At 34.6% G+C, this 12,785-nt stretch overlaps 1 protein-coding gene and 1 long non-coding RNA gene across 2 annotated transcripts in view; both read left to right on the top strand.

The window, feature by feature from the left end:
- Positions 1–4,763, top strand: LOC130014013 (uncharacterized). The gene is made up of 3 exons (XR_008788993.1): positions 1–233; positions 1,756–1,829; positions 4,599–4,763. It is a non-coding gene; the product is annotated as an uncharacterized LOC130014013 (long non-coding RNA).
- A 465-nt stretch (positions 4,764–5,228) lies between these two features.
- Positions 5,229–12,785, top strand: part of LOC126829498 (uncharacterized) — a 39,025-nt gene continuing 31,468 nt past the window's right edge. Inside the window, exons 1-5 of the mRNA XM_056102857.1 lie at positions 5,229–5,247; positions 5,550–5,690; positions 6,786–6,899; positions 8,024–8,269; positions 9,782–9,923. Coding sequence (XP_055958832.1) covers positions 5,229–5,247; positions 5,550–5,690; positions 6,786–6,899; positions 8,024–8,269; positions 9,782–9,923 — 662 coding nt within the window. The remainder of the gene's footprint in view (positions 5,248–5,549; positions 5,691–6,785; positions 6,900–8,023; positions 8,270–9,781; positions 9,924–12,785) is intronic.

Raw genomic sequence — 12,785 nt, forward strand, 5'->3', positions numbered from 1 at the left:
GTAAAATATAGACAGCATGGATGGGGGTTGCTAGGGAGCAGACGTAAAAAAAATTAAAAAAAGTAATTTATGTACTTTTATTGCAAGCTAGCAATAACAATGTGTAAGCCACTTGTACCGTTGAATATTATCTGCTTTTTCAGGAGTCATGTGTGTACCAAACAAGAATCTTATCGACAAAGATATAAAACCAGCTGTGGTTTCTTAAACTTAGGACGATGTACACGTCATAGGTAAGTATCTTTCTTTTATGCACATTAACCGTCCAAGTTGTAGTAGTTTGTGAAATCGTACTGGGAGGGTGGGTGGCTATGGTTTTTCTCTATTAAACGTGGGGTGGTTGGATGGCCGAATGGTTAGCATGTGCGTACTGTATCATAATATCTGTCATTGAGTCAACTGGCGTGGTTTTGAATCCCCGGTTGTATGTGACAAGGAGTAGAGTCGCCTGTCCAACCTCGTGGGTTTTCTCCAGGTCCTTCGGTTTCCTCCCACTGCTAAAGACCCCTATGCGCAAGCGAATTATTGAAATAAAATTAAACCATATGTTAGTCTTGAAATGGCCTAGTTTGTGTTGAGTTGAAGTTAAACCCCATTTCTCATTTTCACTGTATGGTTTGTCATTGCGTCAAGTGGCTTGTACGTGGCATCCCAGATGTCACAATCTGTGTATTACTAAATGTGACCTATAAAGTAGTCTTCAGATTGAAATGAAATACATGTAGTGTATAGAATCGAAGAGTAAAACAAAATCAGTGGGCTGACCCCATCCCACTTTTGCCTCCAGTGTTTGTTGCTATTTCGTTTCAGCTCCTGTTGATCTGCAATCTGATGAAAATTAAATTTCAGTTATTTTTTTCGGTTTAATTTTGATACTACATGTACATGTATATTGACATCTGTCTTCGTTAGTCTTGTTGATGCAAACAAATAGGACATTAAGCACCATTTCATCTTGACATCTCTGTCTTCGTTAAGCCCCATTGTATTTTATATTGACATCTGACATATTTGCTTTGAAGACAGTGTTCAGATCTCAGGACTTTCTAGACTAATAAAATTTTCTGTATTGGTATACAGGTCTTGTTTTGTGGTGGATTGTGGAGATTTTAAATTTGGGATATAAAATGACTTATTAAACTACATGAACTGTCGTGTAGTGTAAAAATCAGAAAAAGTAAACTAAATGAATTGTATCTTATTTTAATTAGATTTTGTTAATCCACATATTCCACATACCAACATTAAAGATACATTATGTAAGATTGAGATAAAGAGCTAGCCATTCTTGCTATAATAGTTCGAAAATAGGTAATGTAAAATGAATAATTTGAAAATTTCATTCAAATCACTCTATTGCGAGCGAAGATATTAGCCTTTGAAAATTTGACAAGACGTGTGCAATAATTTCAACCATCCTACTGGTTGTTCGAAGCTAAGTCTCACTCCTCCATTTTTAGCTTAAATCAAAATATGGTGAACTGTTTAATCTATTTAATATCGGAGAAATCCGATACCATCAAGAGTTGATTATGGTCTGGATAAGTTAATTAATGTCTAATCAATAATTTAGAAAACATTTCAGGCCTGAAGAAAGACCTGCAAATAGGCATATTTAGCTCTTGCATAATGTATGTTTAAGAAATGGCAATAATTGCAGAAGTTCTTAAATTGAACTGAATATTGCAAAATGCATGTATGTAGAAAATTAAAATGAATTATATTTTAAATAACAGCATGTTTATGTATTTTCAGAACAAAGTACAAGTCTGTAAGTTTTTGTTGTTCAGGATGGAGGTCCAAAACTACAGGTTTAGCCTGCGATATGGGTAAGGTGGAATTCATTTTTATACATCCACAATGAAATAAGGTCGTATATTGTTGTCACCCCCGTCGGTCTATCCGTTTATATGTCCGTTGGTCTGTCATCCACAATTGCTTGTAGTCGCTCTAGACTAGAGGCTAAAGTTAATATCCGATTGACTTTAAATTTATACACAGTGTTTAAGGCCATGAGATTAAGAAGTTTATCGATTTATTTAACTATTTCCGATAATCAGTGCAAGAGATATTGCCCATGATCACTTTGAAAATTCTTTTGGACAGTTTAAAGTTAATATCCGATTGACTTTATATTTATACACAGTATTTAAGATCATGAGACGAAGAAGCCTATTGATTTTCAAGGATTTATGATAATGTTGTCGTATATTTTTGTCACCCCCCATCGGTCCATTGTCCCAATTGCTTGTTGATGCTCTAGAGGCTGAAGTGAATATCTGATATACTTCAACTTGATACACAGTGTTTATGATCAAGGTAAAGAAGCCTATTGATTTTCAACAATTTCTGATGATTAATGCCTGAGTTATGACTATGAGGCGAAGAAGCCGATTTCCGATAATTACTGTCAGAGTTATAACCCTTGACCTCTGAATATTCTTGTTCACGCTCTACAGACCAAAGTTATCATCCGATTGATTTTAAATTTATACATAGTAGTTCAGTCAAAGTAAGTGTTGACCTAGAACAAGGGTTTCTTGGTATCCGTGTGATCGTGGGATCATCCTCTACAACATATCCAAAGTTCTCTAATGTTCAGTTCAAGGGAAAGGGCCTAATTTACAGAAATTCAAAATGTACCTTTGTAGTCTTATAACTCCTTTAATATTGAGTTTTTGCCTTATAAAATTATTACAGAAATTATGTCAGAAATTATCATAAATCAACTCCATGACGTGATCACGTCTTATTTTGACTTTAAATGATGTCAGCATACAGTTTGCAAAAAAATGACTGAGATCCTTGGAAGAAGGTAACCAATAGAACTTTAAAATTACAGTGTAGTCCTGAATTGTCCCATTTCTTTTAAAGTCTTAGTAGTTTATCATATGTCCCAAATAGTATTTATCTGTTTATCTGTTTATCTTTTTCAAACACTTTTCTGGGCTTAATTCACTGCCCCTCCCCATCCACAAATGCGCATGAGGAAATTTAGTGAAAAGGTAGTGAAAAGCTTTCTCCTGCGTCCAGATTCAGAACTTACCCCTGACTCCAGATGTTGCAAAGTATCATGGTTTCGTGTGTACTACCAGGTGCAGTTGTGGATGGGGAGGGGCAGTGAATTAAGCCCAGAAAAGTGGGGATGGAGACTTGAGAAAGACAAGTTAGAACCCAAAACAATTGACTCCATACCAGCTTTGGTGACAATCCTCAAAAGAATCTACTGTGGCTGTATTGTATAATGTGGCACAGCAAATAAAGTGCACCAGTAAGCAACACAGTTTGATGCTTTGGGATACAATAACTTTAGTTCTAATTTAGTAAGAGTGATCAAACTTGGTGTATAGTTTCATTACATCAATACCTTGACTAAGTTTGATAATGAACATTCTCTGCTCAGGGTAAGCAGAGCGATAAGCAATTTGATTGGTCGAGACTTTGGAACACAATAACTCTCAACCTAATTGAGCTAGAATGTTCACACTTGTCGTAAGTGTTTATTAGGTGAATGTCTTGATGGAGTATAAAGATGAGAATTTTCTGTTTAGGGTAAGCAGAGATAAGCAATTTGATTAGTTGATGCTTTGGGACATGATAAGTTTAGTTCTAATTAAGTGAGAGTGAGGACACTTGGTGTATAGTTTTATTATACCAATACCTTGACAAAGTTCGATAGTGAGCACTTTCTGCTCAGGGTAAGCAGAGCGATAAGCAATTTGATTGGTCCAGACATTGGAACACAATAACTCTCACTCTAATTGAGCTAGAATGTTCACACTTGGCGTAAGTGTTTATTAGGTGTCAATAGGTGAATGCCTTGATGGATTTCGATGATGAACATTGTCTGCTTATGGTAAGCAGAGATAAGCAATCTGATTGATTGATGCTTTGGGGCACGATAATTTTGGTTTAAATGAAGTGAGAGCGAAGTGACTAAGTTTGATGGTGAGAATTTCTGCTTAGGCTAAGGAGCGATAAGCAATTTGATTGGTCAAGACTTTGGAACATAACAACTTTGCTTTTAATTGAGGTAGAATGTTTACAATTGATGCAGATGTTTATTAGGTGGATGTCTTGACTGAGTTCAATGATTAACAATTCGAGCTAAAGCTAAAGCAGAGCTAAGCAATTTCATTGGTCGATGCTTTGTGACAAGACAACTTTGATTCTATCTGATAGAGAGTGATGAAAAATAAAAACAATAAATAAAATGGCTGGTTTTTCGCTTTGTGACATGAAATGAAATGGGTTTAATGTCCTACTGTTCTACACCAACTGGGTTAATGAGGATGAGCATATGCCATACAGTGCGCTATGAGGAAAGTTTTGCTCAGACTATGGTACTACGGCCTACTCTTATTAAGAATTCCAACTGTCTAGAAAATTCTGAAACATTAAGTACTGTTTTCTACTGTTTGTCATCAAAAAATTTAGTTTAGTATTTTAGTTTACAAACAATAACATGCTCGAACTTAGTTTACTTACATAAACATTGCAAAACAAGCACTCAGTGGTACAGTTAGTCTGCTTGAGTATATCATGATACAGAATATGTGTGTATTTCTGATTATTTTCTTGTGTTTAATTTTTTGCAGCAATCTGTGATAATAAAATCGAACCAACAGCATGTGATAACACTTTCTCTAATTCACATATTATATATGGCGATGGTTCTGTACAAAGAAGTGTTTCAGGTACATGTACCAACCCAAATGTGTGTAATTGTGGAAAACAAGGCTTTTATGCCACAAGTGGAAAATGTCTAAGTAAGTATATTTATATTGATCTTGTAATGATTATTATGTACTCCGATCTTTAATAAACAATAGACTTTCCTTAAATAAGTCACATACTAAGAGCTGTATGTGGCGATCTTAGCTAAAATCTTACCTTGTTGAAATATTAAAATCAAATTATGTGTTAGAGGGTTAGAGACAGATTGAAACCAAATACTTGATATATAGTTGTTTAATGTTAAATATTTTCATTCTGTTATATTAAAATCAACAAGCAATCAAAATTGCTAAAGCATGACTTCAGATCAAGTAAGACCACTGCATATACAATCCTAGATATTGCAAGAATGTTTACTCTACATATAGCTGGCATTTGGACAAAATGGACATTTGAAGCAGGGCAGTAAATATCACTTAAAGATGGACTTTAAGCGAATGGTCATTTTTAGTAGAAGAAGATAGTAGCGTTAAAGGAAAACTGATATTGAAATGCACAAGCTGAATGCAAGTCAGTTTGTGATGTCTTCAGAGTAACTGTCAGGAACTAGTTAAAAACAAAACAATGTTGTCTTGCTATAACAGGTAGTCTCTGTATTCTCTGTACACTTGTGGTTTGTGAATACGCATATTACTCTAGTATGTTGTTAGTATAAACACAAAGCTATATTGCCTGCTTATAAATGCATTGATTTCCTTTTAATTGACATAGTCAAGCCACTGTTGTTCCATGTTGATAGATGAAACATTGTGGGCTTGGTAAAAACTTATATCAGATACCATACTAATACCTTGGTCTGTATTTTGTTCTAGTGTGTAACGCGATCAGCTTCTGTAATCTAGAGACATGTACGTCTAGTAATAATCAGGTATGTGTCAAGTGTGAAGGTGTGCTGGATGAAAAGGCTGGTTTTAGAGCTTATAAAGTATCAGCAAATAAAAAAGCATGTGATAGTAAGTTATTTATTCATTATTCTTAAAATGACTTGACAGCTGGGCTGTTTTGGGGGTTAAAAATAATAATGTCAATTTCATTTGATTTTAGACATTGCTGTGTGGAACAACAATCTGTATTTGCTGGACTGTTTGTCCGTCCACAATTTTTATCGGATTTTAAAAAACATTTAAAATATCACTGTTATACCATAATGAATGTTGAGCTTGAATTTCGGGAAAATCGAAACAAAACTTGCTGCTCCTTGCACACAAATAGAGTAAAAAATATGTAATACAAAGGTTGTTGACCCGCTAGAGGTCACAATTTTTGTCAGATTTTGATGAAACTTAAAATGTATGTTTATATCCCAAAGATCCCTGTTCCTTTCAATATTCGTACATTTCAGATCATAACTTCCTGGATTAGGACCCCTGATTGTGTGAAAAAGAACATTTTTATTTTTTTAGCTTGTTCTCTATCCATCTCTTGCAAAATGTGGACTCTCTTGCCTGGCAACCGCTGGTTAAATATATATATAAGCAATATGTTTATTGAACTTCTGATATGAAGTATTCTGTCCATATACAACTCTTCGTAAAATTGATTGATAGACATGTTGGGGCAACTCAAGCGAATGTTTGCTGATAATAATTCAATGATTTTGGTCTGTATAGTACTAGGAGGGTTGGATGGCCGAATGGTTAGCATGTGCGTGCTGTATTATAAGGTCTGTCATTGAGTCAACTGGTGTGGTTTTGATTCCCCGGTTGTACGTGACAAGGAGTAGGGTCGCCTGTCCAACTTAATGGGTTTTCTCTGGGTCCTCCAGTTTCCTCCCACTGCTAAAGACCCCTACACGCAAGCAAATTATTGAAATAAAATTGAACCATGTGTTCGTCCCGAAATGACTAACCCCATTTCTCTCTCTCGTTTAGTACTACTTGGTTTTAGCACATACAGATACAATATTTGCTTTATTATCAGATCACCTTGTAATAAAAATGTGTTTCTAAGGTAATTATGGAGCCAATTTAGTTCTGTTAAATCCATGACCTTAAAAGAAATTGAGTATAACTAGAATAAAAATAAACAAATAAATATAATTATTTCAGAGGCATGTTCATGGCGGTCTAGTAGTACCCCATGTTATCCAGGAAGCTGCCCAACGGAACTAGCAAATAGCTGCAGGTGTACATCAGGGTTTACTGGAACAAGATGTGAAAGGAGTAAGTGTTAAGTAGACAATTTAATTTTTCATAACAAATGAATATATTTATATTTTTTTTATTTATAACATATCTGATAACACCAGCAACATTAACATTTATGTTTAATATTAAACATTCATTATGCAAGAGCTAAATCTGCCTATTGGAGGTCTTTCTTTAAGCCTGAAATGTTTTATAAATTATTAATAAGACACTAATTAACTTACCAAGACCATAATTAACTCTCGATGTCATCGGATGCCTGCGATATTTAGTAGATTTAAATACGTTTTTTGGTGGATGCCGTTACTGTAAAAATGGATAATTGAGCCTTTGTTTATTATTATGACAACGATAGTAATGACAATCGAGGCTAGCCTAGAATTGTATCGCTAATATCAAGGCTCAGAATGAAGTAATTCTATTTTTTAACTATTTTAGCGAGAATTGTAAGCTCTTTATCTAATCTTACCTAATGCCGCTTTAATGGCCTAGCCTAGAATTGTATCGCTAATATCAAGGCTCAGAATGAAGTAATTCTATTTTTTAACTATTTTAGCGAGAATTGTAAGCTCTTTATCTAATCTTACCTAATGCCGCTTTAATGGCCTAAATTGATTTCAAACTTTAGTTTAATTATTAACTAAACTGTTGAACAAAAACATCAACTTTGAATAGATAGGGGGTCAATAGATTTGGATACAAGATTGATCAAATATTTTTTTACCTATCCAGATAAACTGGAAGTAGTCTCCTGTGTGAGAGAATTATAGATTTGGTCTAATATATGATAGTATGGTATGATATACCAGAGAAAATATTCTGTTAAATAAAAATGTAACCATTTTGGTAATCTGTACAACTATATATGAAACAAACTCTATGGCAAAAAAAGGGAATAATGGTGCATCGGTCCACCAAGAAAATAATATTCTTGATGATCATAGAACATCATGCTGATTGGAATACAAGTTAACTTGGTAAGTATGGTAATAGAAACGGTTAACTTGTCAACAAATGGTACTGTGTGACCATCACCGGGGAAATTTTGTCACAGTTGTGATGACCAAAGTTCAAAAAACAAGATGACATCATTAGTATTAGATGCACTAATTTATGATTTGTAATTAATATCTTTATAGTTACGGTGAGACCAAATATTTTGGAGAATATTGCAACTTTGAAAGCGAGTAATGGAGATACAACTGATGCTCCACCTGATACTAATAAAGCATCAAGTCAAGATACTGTATGGACCAACAATGTTAACCCCACCAGTCTTAATTATAGATTTACTGCTGAATACCAACCTCAAGTACCTTCTCGTCAAGCATATATCAATAATTTTAAAGTTGGTATTATTGGTGGTAGTTTACAGATTGCAAGAGGTAAAACTTCAAAATCTTTCCTGCTTCCTCACATCAGAGTGCTTCTTGCTGCTTATCACATTTCCTTCCATTGCCCAGTTTTATCTTTTGGGTGACAAATAGGGATCCTTATTTGATTAGATTTGAAATGTTGATTTTTTTTGTGCTATATATAGGATATTAACCTACCCGAGGTTGATATGATAGAGAACAGGCGGGCAAAGCCCAAGTGTTCTCTATCATATCAATCCGAGTGAGAGTAGGTTTATATCCGACATATACAACACCATTTCATGCTGAAATTTAATGGGCTCTTCCATTAAAAGACAACAATGATTGGATAATTGCTCTATAGATTCCGCCAAATAGTGAAAATTACCAAAGTAATCACGTGAATGTACGTGCATGTTTTTGTTTATACGTTTCCATTTTGGAGTAATTGAATTGAAAGCAAAAACAAAGTGGATAGTAATACGAAATCAGACGAATAATCAATCCTTTTTAGTCAACATATTGACGATGGAATAGATGTGAATGCAAATATCAATGAGAATCTATTCAAAGCCTGAAGAAAATTTGGATCGAAAGGCAATCTTTTCCGATAATTCTGACAGTGAACCGTGATTGAAGGTTTTCTGTATGTTCAGAGAAGGATTTGACCAACTGTTTTAGGTGAACTGTACCCAAAAATACTTTACAAAGGAACTCTTGGGCGATAAATACTTTCAAGTCTTGGAGTGTGTGGAGAAATAATCGAAATGTGGACAGAAAGAAAAATCTGAAAGATATCTTAGACATGGAGAATGGATAACCGATTTAAATATGCCGATAAGTACGCCGTCTATTTCGGTCCTAAATGCTACAAACTGTACCATAACAATTTTTAATTGTCAAAAGAATAAAAATTTATTTCTGTGTTATTTGTATTATTTCGATCATCTACGTCATCAGCGGTTGATATGAGCCGAATATATCAAGATGAGATGATGTCATTAGCGATTGATATGAAATATCAACCTGTCATGACTTCATCACCGGTTAACCGAATATATCAAGCTATGATGACGTCATGACAGGTTGTTATGTGATAAGCTTATAACTGCTATGGACATCAAAGAAAAAACTACCGCCAGTTGTATATGGAGATATACCAACATCAAACTGAGTTGAGTTGGAAGAACATGTCTATAAATCAAGAGGGGTGTGTAGTAACTAGTTACGTTCCGATATACTTCCTAGGGTTTAAAGGGGCGAGGGGTTCTATCGAGTTGCAGAATTTCCATGTTATTGTTGCATTTTATTTACCGTGTGGTGAAGGTTACAAATGGTATAGAATTTTATAAGTTACTCTCACTGGCTGTCAATAAACTGATGATATTTCCAAATGCTTAAAATGGTCCAATATTTTTAGCTGAAACTTTTTTAGGGGACCTTGTCTTTAACCATAACATCATATTTCCTAGATTTGGGAAGAGACAGGATTATAAAATGTTAATGTTTCAATTTGTTATCTTGCAAACTGTCTTATTTTAGTCGGTGGAAGGGCAAGAAAATCTATGGATGTAACCTGTGGTAGTGCCAACAGTAAAACCAATCCAAACCAAGGTGTCTTTTCATGTGCACAGACGTTAACTAACTTGGCACAGTTATCACCACCCTTTATACATGGTGAATGGTTCGTATTTTATATATATTCTGGGTTTATTATTCCTTTCAATGTGTATTTATGAATTTAATCATACAGTTTGATTCTCAACAAGCTCTGCTCTCTTAATTTTTACATATTGCTAGTTAATATACTAAGAAAAGCTTCACAAAGGAGGTTCAAGCTATAATTTTTATAGAATTAGTTCTCATGATTAATTGTACTTAATATCTTAATATGTTAAAAAATGCATTAGACAGGAGGTGCAAATCTTTGAATGTCCACTTATATACGACTACATTAACTCTAGGGGCTGATTGACTTTATTCTCAGTATTTAAGGTCATGATGCGAATGAGCCTATTGATTTTAAATGTTTTCTGAAAAATTACTGCCAGAGTTTTGTCCCTTAATTACTTTGAAATATCTTGTAGATACTCTAGAGTCTTAAGTTATCATTCAATTGATTTTAAATTGATATGAAGTGCTAAGTTCATGAGGCAAAAGACCTGAAAATTACTGTTCAAGTTATGGACCTTGATCAATTTGAATTTTTTTACACTCTCTAGAGGCTAAAGTTTTCTGATTGTGTTCATGAAGAGCCTATGAACTCGAACAGCTAAATTTATCATCTGAATACTGTATAAAATATGTTTAGTCCAGTCAATCTATGTTAAATTTAATGATGGTACGATATATCGTTGAATCGATGTATTACGATTCACCTTCTCACGATTTGCATATTGAAACGCAAGACGATGAATCGATTCATTACGATTCTTTCTTTAAGTAATCTGTCAGTCTTAATTATCTACGTCATACTATCCATAGGTACACAAATGCTCTTAAATTGTTTTGATCCTTTTTTTTTGATCCACATCAATATTGTGATATAAAAAAGTTTTATTTCTTCGACATCGGCAGGACTAAAAATATCAATTATTCATTTATACTGTTGTTTTCTTGGTAAATATTAACCTAGTTATGAATTGTGATACTAATCGTATCATAGCAATTCAATCGCAATACGTATGATTGCAGTGGCAATACCCAGCACTAGTTAAACTTAGAGCAACCTGGGACAAATTACAACAGAACGTTTCTTGGTACCTTTGTGTTCGTGGGATCATCCTCTATATCATATCCAAAGTTCTCTGATTTTCGGGCCTAATTTGCATAACTTCAAAATGTCCACAAAATGTACCTTTGGAGCCTCATAACCCATTTAATATTAATTTTTCACCTTATAAAGTTATTGCAGATAGAAACATGACCCCTGCAAGTCAGAATATCTGGTCAGAAATTATAAATAAACCCCATAACGTCATCACAACAGACAGTTACTGAAAACAAAATACAAATCTGTACCAGACATAATGGTAAACACAAGAGGGATTGTGCCGGATAAAAAAGCCTGAATTCGTGTCTGACATTGCATGCATCAGGGTCGTCTTAATAGCATTAAATGCATCCGGCAAAGCAGCGCACTGGAGCCCCTACCTCCACAATCACTCACAGCCCATGTCCACTAGTAACACAGTAACAAATATTTATAGTTAGTATAGAATAGTATTTATTTATTAACAGCGAGTCACAACATACATAGATTAGCATGGGCCCAGAATACTAGTGGGGACCCATTTGCAACTGCCCAGCGTGCTCATGTGTTAAGACAGCCCTGTCATGTATGATTCTATTTTTGTTAATTATCACAAATAAAGTCAGTGAAGCTCTAGGTATCTGATGTAATTCACATCTTAGCACCCATTAATATTCATCCATGACTGACCTATTGTATATTTATACTAACACTTACTATTAGATACTGGGTAGGTGGGGGGGGGGGATGGCCGTATGGTTTCTATTCGCTGGTTGTACGCAACAAGGAGTAAGGTTGTATGACCAACCTTGTGGGATTTCTCCAGGTCCTCTGGTTTCCTCCCACTGCTAACCTACACGCAAGCGAATTATTGAATTAAAATTAAACCATATGTTAGTCTTGAAATGACCTAGTTTGTGTACATTTAACCCTCTCTCTGTCTCTTTCTCATTTAGATACTTTGATTGTGCATGCTATCCCTTGGTATGATACAACATCCAGATTGTTTACAATTGGAAAAAGTGTCCCTTTCAAATGGATTCGAACTTCAAACTGTGTTTGTGGTGGGCGACCAAATTAAACATTAGAACCCTTGCGCATGAGAAAAAAAAGTAGTGAAAAGTTTTTCTTGTGTCCAGATTCCGAACTTGCCATCAGGTGCAATTGTAGGTGGGGAGAGTGCTGTGAGTTAAGCCCAGGGAAAATAGACTACTAAGACTTTAGAAGAAATGGGACAATTCAGGACTGGACTGTAAAATAATGCACGTGATTATTTACATTTAAATTTCTATCAGTTAACTTCTTCCAAGGAGCTCAGACATTTTTTTGAAAAATGTATGCAGATATCACTTAATGTCAAAATAAGACATGGTTACATCATTGGGTTTATTTATGTTAATTTCTTACAATATATTCTGACTCGCAGGGGTCATCTTTCTTGTGAAAACTCAATATTAAAGTGGTTATGAGACTCCAAAGGTACATTTTGTGACCATTTTGTATATATGTAAATTAAGCCCTTTCCCCGCCCCGACACATAAACACAATGGTACCAAGAAACCATTTATTGCAATTTGTTCAAGGTAAACCCTTACTTTGACTGGACTAGTTAGCATCAGGGCCCTTATTCACGAAGACTTAAACTAAGATAAAATCGAAATTTTAAGAAATACTGCAATTCGATTGGCTGACCAGTAAAATCAATTTGCATATATCCAATGACAATTAGGGAACTTTGAATATGTTTTAAAGGATGGTGACATAAACACAATGGTACCAAGAAACCATTTATTG

This window comes from Patella vulgata, chromosome 8 (assembly GCF_932274485.2).
Source record: "Patella vulgata chromosome 8, xgPatVulg1.2, whole genome shotgun sequence".
Lineage (NCBI taxonomy): Eukaryota > Metazoa > Mollusca > Gastropoda > Patellidae > Patella > Patella vulgata.